The sequence below is a fragment of the Lolium rigidum genome, unplaced genomic scaffold (assembly GCF_022539505.1).
Source record: "Lolium rigidum isolate FL_2022 unplaced genomic scaffold, APGP_CSIRO_Lrig_0.1 contig_14241_1, whole genome shotgun sequence".
NCBI lineage: Eukaryota > Viridiplantae > Streptophyta > Magnoliopsida > Poales > Poaceae > Lolium > Lolium rigidum.
Window position 1 is genome coordinate 178196 of NW_025899851.1, and position 8912 is coordinate 187107.

The 8912-nt window shown below is 45.5% G+C and overlaps 1 protein-coding gene across 1 annotated transcript; it reads right to left on the reverse strand.

Annotated features, from left to right (window-relative positions):
* Positions 1-269: 269 nt before the first annotated feature.
* Positions 270-2613, reverse strand: LOC124680372 (glucan endo-1,3-beta-glucosidase 13-like). Its single transcript, XM_047215444.1, has 4 exons — positions 2486-2613; positions 1056-2372; positions 676-933; positions 270-580 (listed from the first exon to the last, which is right to left on the reverse strand). The coding sequence occupies exons 1-4, from the start codon at positions 2547-2549 to the stop codon at positions 558-560; spliced, it is 1662 nt and encodes a 553-aa protein (XP_047071400.1). The 5' UTR covers positions 2550-2613; the 3' UTR covers positions 270-557.
* Between the last annotated feature and the right edge of the window lie 6299 nt (positions 2614-8912).

An 8912-nucleotide genomic window follows, 5' to 3' on the forward strand; every position in this document is an offset into this window, starting at 1 on the left:
ATTTGTTGCCTGTCGCTTTTGAATAATGAATTGTACTCCATGTGGGTGTGTGAATGAGTCTAATCTATTGTCTTTAAGAGCAGACGAGTCCCTGCCAGCTCAAAGAAAAGAGAAGCTCCGGATAAGTTCTTCATTTCAGAAAAAAAATATAGAGAGACGATAATGAGGCACTAAATTCTACCGGAATACAAGCACAAGGGGAAAGTCTTGTGGGAAAACTCCCCAAATCACAGGGAATTAGTAAAAGTTAAAGGTGAAGCGTTAGATCATTTAACCTCCCAATACTTTCAGTTTGTATTCATGTGTATATCGGTGGATGGCCAGCAAAATCTGTGACGGTAATTCAGGCTAGCGCACGTACTTACGTGCGGCAGAAATTGAAATTCATTTTGCAATAAAAAAACATATATATACGATGATGCATCGTATTCAGTTCGAGATGCCCCGGATTGAAAAGTACAATATCATGGAATGCATACTGCAACGCTAGGCCTTCTTCTTGAAAGCGGGTAGGCAGGGTTTAGTTTTTATTCTTGACTGCGTTGACCTCGAGCCCATCAGAAGACGCAGTTGCCAAACTCTGCCAAGAGTTGAATAAGCAGCAGTATTGGTAAAAAATCAAAGGAAAAAAGGGTGCGCTAACTGACAGAAGATGTGGTATGTATGTGCACTCACGGGGTCGCTGGTAGACGACGTTGCCGCTGCCGCTGAAGTCGCAAGATTGATCGGACTTGCCGTTTTTCTGGTAGTAGTCGTTCATTGCGTAGGAGGCGTGCGCGACCTTGGTGTTGGGATCAAAGCACCGCCCGCCCCTCTGGATGGCTGTGCAGTCAGCTCCGTGGCCGCAGGCGAAGTCCAGCGCTGCCTGAAGGCGCGCATCTGCTGCCCCCGCCTTGGCCACACACCAGCTATTCGCCGCGGCCCCGTTGCAGGCTACACGCAGATCCAATTCCAAGGTGAGGGGACATACGTATGTAGTACTATATAATAAGCCATGGAGAAGAGGAAGCTTCATTATTATGTTTTTTTTGCGGGTATTATTATGTTGTGTATACCTGCTGGTTTCTGGTAGACGACGGTACCGGCCCCATCGAAGTAGCAGGAGCGGGTGACGCGGTTCATTCTCTGGTAGTAGTCGTTGAAGGCGTAGGACGCGTGCGCGACCAGGGTGTTGGGCTGGTAGCACGGCTTGCCGGGCTGTATGGCGCTGCAGTCCGCCCCGTGGCCGCACGCGTAGTCGAGCGCATCCTGGAGCTTCTTGTTGTCGACGGCCGCGTTCGCCCTGCACCAGCTAGGCGCCGCAGGGGCAGGGTCGACGAAGTCGACGTAATACACTGGTGTGCCGTCCGGGTTGAACAGGCCGAAGTTGCGCTCGTCCTCATCGCCGGTCTTGAGGTCCTCGTTGAAGAGGGAGAAGATGTTGGCGGAGATGGTGGATTTGGGCTTGTACGGTGTGCCACCGCCGTTGAGAATCCTGGTGATGAGGTTAGCGTTGTAGGTTTGGGCGTTCGAGGTGGAGGCCTCATCCTGTCCAATTGAGGACAAGGAGGCGTTGCCGTTGCGCTTCAAAGCCGGTCCAATTGAACCTGTCCCAAACCCCGTCTCCTGAGCCTTGATACTCAGCAACAGATCATCGTTGGAGTCGAGCATCCTCCTACCTGGAGCTGCCTTGCGGGAGCTGCCCAGCTTCTCCACGGCATGGAAAACGGCGTCAACCATGGCATCAAACATGTTGTAGTAGATGAGGCCGTTGTTCGGGTCTGACTGGCCGTTGTTGCTGAGGAACAAAACATAGTTGAGGTCGATTGTTGGGTCCATCTTGTAGGCGAAGTAGGGGTAGATATTGAAGGAGAGGTATGAGCCGGTCTGCTCCAAGAAATCCATCATGGGGCTCATCACCGTCTGTGCGAGATCGCCTCTGAACTCGCCGTCGGACGGCGGGAAAGATTTCTTGAGCGCGTCCATCGCGATGGGTGTGATCACCTTGACGGTCTTGGCCAGGCCAAAGCTGGCCAACGCCGCCTGGATGTTTTTCATGGCCTGGAGGAGATAAGGGGTCGACCCAGGTACCTGGTGAAATACCTCGTTTCCCACCGCCACGGTGTTGATCAGCGTGTTCGGGTATGCCTGCACGTTCTTCTGCACCCACTGGATAGCATACGACGTGTCGCCAGCCGCGTCTCCCAAATATTGATTTGGTAACGACACCCCCACCTTGATGCCGCTGCCGGCCAGCGCAGTGAGCGCTTCCGGGTTGGCGTCGTACAACGTCACCACTTTGATGCCCTTCATTTTCAGCAGCTGCACCACAGCCGGCGGTTTTATCAGGTTGCTAGCCATCATCCCGTAGCACACCCCCAACTCGCCGCCCTCTGTAATAATATATATAGGCACACAAAGATTTGTCAGCGGCTATAACAGCATCACTTTTGTTTCCAGGATAATGTAAACAGATTCACTTTATTCCTGCCCATGACTTATTTACCTGAACCAGAGAAGAAACTAACTGCCCCGACGAGGAGGAAGAGGAGGAGCTGAGTGAGTGACATGCTCTTCGATCTTGTACGTACTAAGAGGTAGAGAAATACAAGGAGTGGTGGAATAAATAAACGCAAGGGTCTGCGCTATCTATTTATAGCCGTTTGGGCAAGCTGCTGTCCGCGCAATTTATTTATTTTTTAGAAAAATAGGGGCCGCGCCCCGATTTCGATTCAATTGAAATGAAATCGCAGCTCGCACATGAACCCGGATGAGTCCCGTATGTACTCCCATCCTCCTACAGTAGTGCGTTTTGCTCAAGTGGGGCTGCAACATGCACCATGGATCTTTCGATTCAATGCGGAATCCATTCAGACTGAAACTAACTTTCCACATGTTCCATGAGACGGAGAGACTATGTAGCTAATTATCCTATGAGTTAGTATTCTAAGCTACTCAAAAATAAATAAATATTTTTTAAGCTTTGGAGATTTGAAAGTTGCACTCTTCACTACTTCACATCTATATATAATTTTGTTAATTTTGCACAGCCCAGAATAAATATTATTTCACATTGATTTCATGCACACTTGTTGACGAGTAAATATCCAACTGGGAAGATCCATAGGTGCGAGTCGCTACAAAACACCAGGGTGGCCCGTGGGATGCGTACTCAGTCGACCCTAATGTACTCGCGCGCTACGTGAAGAGCAAGCTGAATATCCAACAGTAGGTAATCAATTAAGCTTCAAGAGACTTCCCCTTATACTGTAAACACCTAGTCCAGGTCGCTTATGCAAGGCCTCGCTAGAGGATAAAACCCTAGGTAATATTCATTCACGCTTAGTCTTCTCAACATCCTTCGGTGACTTGTGAACTTTTCTATAAGTAGAATAAAAGTAAGAGTAGGTTTTTACCTCCACCAAGGTTCGCACGACCTCTCATCGACCAAGTAATCGATTCTACAGCTGGATGCGAGTTATTATGCTTTCTGAATGCCTACTCGTGTTGCCACCAGATCAAGATGAACATGGAGGACCAAGAGAAGACCTTCTTCATCACCCCCCATGGCGCCTTCTGCTACGTGAAGATGCCATTCGGCCTGAAAAACACTAGGGCAACACACCATAGGTGCATGCACACTGCTTGTTCACACATACATGGAAAAAATCTTCATCTAGTCGAGGAGGCAAGAGGATCTCATCAGTGACTTGAAGCAAATGAGATTTGCATGCCAATCTCCGGCGGTACAATTTGAAGCTCAACCTCACGAAGTGCGTCTTGGGGGTACGTGCGGGCAAGCTACTTTATTTCATTATCTCCGAGCAAGGCACTGAGGTCAACCCAGAGAAAATCAAAGTGTCCTCAACATGTGAGGCCACCCTAGTGATGTCTAGCAACTCGTTGGCTATGTCGCTGCCTTAAGACACTGAATTGCGCGGCTAGGAGAAAAGCCATTCCCTTGTACCGGCTCTTGAAGAAAGCCGACAAGTTCATCTCGAAAGAGGAAGCCAACGCGTCCTTCAAGTCTTTTAACAAGCAACTCTCCTCACCTCCAATATTGGTGGCTTCGTTCCCCAACGTGCCCATGATGCTCTACCTAGCGGCGACTATCCGGATGATTACTGTAATCATCGTGGTCGAGTGCAAGGAAGAAAACAAGGAACTTTCAGTGCAACAGCCAGTTTACTACGTCGGCGAAGTTCTGACGGAATCAAAACAACGCTATCCTCTGCTACCAAAAATTGGCTTACGGGTCTTCATAGCTTCCCGCGAGTTGAAGCACTGCTTTGATGACTAGGTTTATTGCAGCAACCAGGGTTATTGTAGTACTTGTAGTAGAAAATATTATTTAGAAAGTATGTTCCATGGAAGCTTTGCAAATGTAAACTATGCAAACTATGCAACCCGACGATTGTGTTGTCAGCACAACCACGTTCACTCTCAAACCGTGGTTCCGAAATAGCATATTCTATAAATTACTAGAGCAACGATAAATAAGGGTAAACAAGTAGAACAAAATAAACTAATACAGAGAGTAAATAAGAATATGTGAATATGGTAAAAGGGTCCTTAGGGAATGTTAATTCCACCACTAGTATTTGGAATACGAATGATTAGGATAGTTCTAGGCATTCTTTATATGACCAGACATTTGTTCAACCTTCCTCTCATAACACAGCAATGTAAAGGGCAAGCTATCTTAGTATATTACTATTAAGGTTTTCGCTAGGATCACATGACTATGGATCTACGCTCTATGAGTCTTCTCTTATTCCCCAATGACCACGCCATAGAGGATCATCGTGAGGGTGTCACTTGATGCCTCCTCACTACCATATGTCAAAAGGTAATCCCCTCTTTTGTCCTTAAAGGAAAATGTTGCATGGTCGACTTCATACAACATCGATAACACAATGATTAAAATATATTTATTTCAACTAAAATACATTTCTAGAATTTCACCATACCCACAAGAACAAAGATACTACTCAATCTAGAGATACAAGGCATGATCATGGCAGTGATATGAAATGTGTACAAATGCAATCCACAAAGAGTTATATTACAACAATATGAAAGAGGGAATCAATGGCAAGTGTGCAGATGGTGGAGATCTTTGTCGTGGCGGCTATGGAGGCGGTGGAGTGGAAGGGCTCCACCGTGGCGGGGCGGATGGGTCTCCTCTTATCCCTTGGCTCTTCACTCCATTATATAAGCCTAGAAGGATCCCCAATAACCCCCTATACTGCCCCAACGATCTAGGGAAGGTCCAGGGACAATCAGAGGCGGATTATGTGAAAAAATGCGGAACTTCGCGAGGTTTCGGTCGCCTGGAAGACGCAGTACGGCCGGGCCCTATGGCTAAGTTTTGTATGTACCAATGGCCGTCGAACTCTCTGATTGCTTTGGTATTTTGGCCATCATTTTCACGTACAAACTCCGGTTGAGGTTCTTTGGCTTGTTGGACTCGTATGGACGACAGCTACAACACCATGATTTTTTATCTTTATTTTGAGATGATGGAAAAAATCACATTTCCCACCTCTCAAATGGATAAGTCTTGTGCATGTAGCTCCTCCATATTGTCCTCTTTGCTCCTCTTGTCTCCGTTTATCCATAATCTTCTATAACACCTACACATATCAACGACAAGGGAAAGTGATAAATTCTATCTAAAATACATGTTGTGAAACCTCATTTGAAAATAAATGAAAATCTGTAATCATGTATAATCGACATAGTTGTAGATAGATTAAGCTTGAGATGAGTGGTAACTATGCATAAAGTGTGCTCTAAAAGTGTAACATCCCAAGTTTTCAAGAAAATAAATAAAGAAAGGAGAAATTCAAATACTCAAAATTTGCAACAAACAATTTTTTTTATTATGCATATAGTGCCATATATAGTTTTATGCATAGTGTGAATATTTCCTTGTGTGCATTTGCCATGATGAATGTTTTATATGTTGATCACTTGCTCTTAAACCCTAACCCATGATCATAGCATCTCAATTTGAGGGAAATAAAAGAAATACAAAAATGCCAAATACCCTCACATACACATTAGGCCAATTATGCAAATCATCAACCAAGGCCACCATTGCTTGATTTATTGCTTGTAAAACACTTATGTATCAAAAACAAACAAATGCATCAAAGAAACCAAAATCAAATCAAAGAAAAATGCCAAACCAACTTACATATGATAATGGTCAAATTGCCCATTTATAAAATGTTGCCCTCTTTGCACCCCTGGTTTGGAAGATTCATAAACTAAACACCTCTACTTCTTTTCACCTCATCCAAGTTCATGTCAATATGAACAACTTTGATGTTGACCACAAGTGTTGACTCTGCCTAGGTTGACCATGGTAAATAGGACAAGATGCTATATGAGAGTAAAGTGAAGATGACCACATTTTTGAAACTCTGCAAATCAACACCAAAATGAATACCACCACCACCATTCTATCACATTAATTATATAAATGAGTTGCACCAAAAAGAATTTAAAAATTCAAAGAAATTCTTCATGCGGCCATTTCCTCAAACACCTTGCAGGCAATATTTCAGAAACTACACACATCCTATTACACAACAGATTTTGGCCTAAACCTCTTTTGATCTTTGATGATCATTGCTCATCTAGGACCCCTGCATCACTGCCAGTCCTTGCCCTTGCTGATTAAAGAGTGGAGAAAGCCTAAACTACGCCATGCCATGCCCATGCCGGCCACCTTGCCCTCTCTTTCTCTGGCTCTCCCCTCTCTCTCTCACTTTGTCCTGAAGCACGCCATGCACTCCATGATCACCACGGCGCACGGCCCAAGCGCACGCGAGCACGGCATTGGCCAAGGCAGACGCGCCCAGTACCATGCCAGGGCATGCCAGGCACGCGGTGAGCGCGCACTGGACGCGCCAGAGCGTGGCAATGCCCCGTCGACTCAGTCCTCTCCTGCATCCCTACCACTGCAACGAGCACCCCCTCCCTCTCCTCTAGCTGCTAGACACACTCCATCACGCGCAGGAGCCATGTCGTCGTCGTCCTCGTCGGAAAAGCGCCGCAGTACCGCAGCAATCATCACAAGCTCTTGCTCGATCCCGTCAAGCTTTTGCAGCGCCGAAAGCGGGTTGAGCATCGCCATACCGCCGCCCATCGAGTGCAGTACTCACCTTGCCCTTTCACACGCCGGAGACGCCGCACCGTCGACGACCTCTCGCAGCACCCACGGCACCCCCTTGGCCCTATAAATAGAGCACCCCTCCACCCAATCCTTCACACCATCTCACTCCCCTCCCTTCACTGCTTCTCCTCGCACCAATATCTATCTCGATCATCGCCGGAGTCGCTGCAATTTGAAGATCGGAGCCGCCAGTACCCGGAGGTTGCTGCCGCTGATTGGAGCCGCCCCAAGCCTCGCCGCCGGTACCAGGAGCTTCCTCACCCTCGCCAACGTCGCCGCGCACCTCGCCCTCGACCGCGGGAACGCCGGTAGGCCCTCCGACCCCCTAGGCTCGCCGCCAGAGCCTCGGCTTCTCGCTGGAGAAGACGACGATCGTGCACCACACGATCGCGTTCTAATCAAACGTCCCACGCGCCTCATACCATTTCGCTGAGAAACATGCGCTAACAGGTGGAACCCACCCTGTCAGGCGGCCCGCGCGTGTGAGTCACGCTGCTGGGCCGGCCCAGTTCTTTTTCGCCCGTTTAGCCCACCTAGCCTTCCCGCCAAGCCCATCAATTCAAATCTAGATTTTCTGTTTATTTCGAATTCCTTTGCAGATGCATTTTCAAATATAAATAGAATAAAATCCACTGAACCAAATTTAGTAAATTTTATATATTTGGAAAGCTTGTAAAAATATCTACACAACCCCACTGGTCTTACTTGCAGATTATTTGTAGAATTCAAATAGCAAAAATAACAAGGCAGGGCCTTTTCAAACTTCAAATAATTATTAAAAATTATCTAAAATTGATTTTGAGTTGATTCCAACTCTCATGAATCTCATTTGACATACTCTAATTGTTTCTGCAAAAACATAACATAGTTGTTTGTATGATCATGGACTAGAGCAACATAATGGCTATGTGGCCATTTCTAGTGCATTTAAATCATCCCAAATTAATTGTTTAAATAGTATGAGAGCTACTCTCTCATTTAAATTATGATCCTAAGTAATTCAAAGAGAGGTAATGACCTTGGTCTAATAAACCTCATGCTTTGTTACTTAGAGATACTAAATCATTACCATGCTATTATTAAAATGCATCAGGTATAGCCCTCATTTAAATCATACTCCCAAATAATAGATATGAAGTGTTGACCTTGGTCAACATATATTTCATACCTTATTATTATTTGAAGAGATTAAATCCTAATAAGATTCAATGAGAGGAAATTATTTCTCCAAAGAAATAAATAGAAATAATAATCAATATTTATAATGAGAGGAAATTATTTTTCTTTAACATAAAATTTAGTCAATCACCATGTTGATAAAGATGTGATGCTAGCTTAGGCTTGTGTGAACCTTTGGTGTGTTTAGTTAGCCTGTTAAGTTTGTGTGGTGATTGTATCCCTTGTATTCGTGTATAGACGCTAGTACCGAGGAATACCAGGAGGAGGAGGGCTACTCTCAAGAGGAGGAGGAAAACTTTGATTCCTATCCCAACCAAGGCAAGCTAATATTCTTGCAAGCCACCCTAATGCAAAGCTCTTCATGAGCAAGGCACCATTACATGTTACTTTATGCTTAATGATCCTATCCCATGTTTTTACCTTACAACTATTTCACTTATGGTATTTCAAAGTTTACTTTTTGATTCATGATTCACTTGGTCTAGGATACGAACAAGAGTATCAAATTTAGCCTAAGCAAACAAAGCTAGATAGCACCCCTCATGACTAGTTGCTATTGCTAAAGAAA

Coding starts and splice junctions, on each gene's coding strand:
- LOC124680372 (XM_047215444.1), bottom strand. CDS start 2,549: ATGTCACTCACTCAGCTCCTCCTCTTCCTCCTCGTCGGGGCAGTTAGT. Junction 2,373..2,485: donor TAGTTTCTTCTCTGGTTCAG/GTAAATAAGTCA, acceptor ATATTATTACAG/AGGGCGGCGAGTTGGGGGTG. Junction 934..1,055: donor CGTCTACCAGAAACCAGCAG/GTATACACAACA, acceptor ATCTGCGTGTAG/CCTGCAACGGGGCCGCGGCG.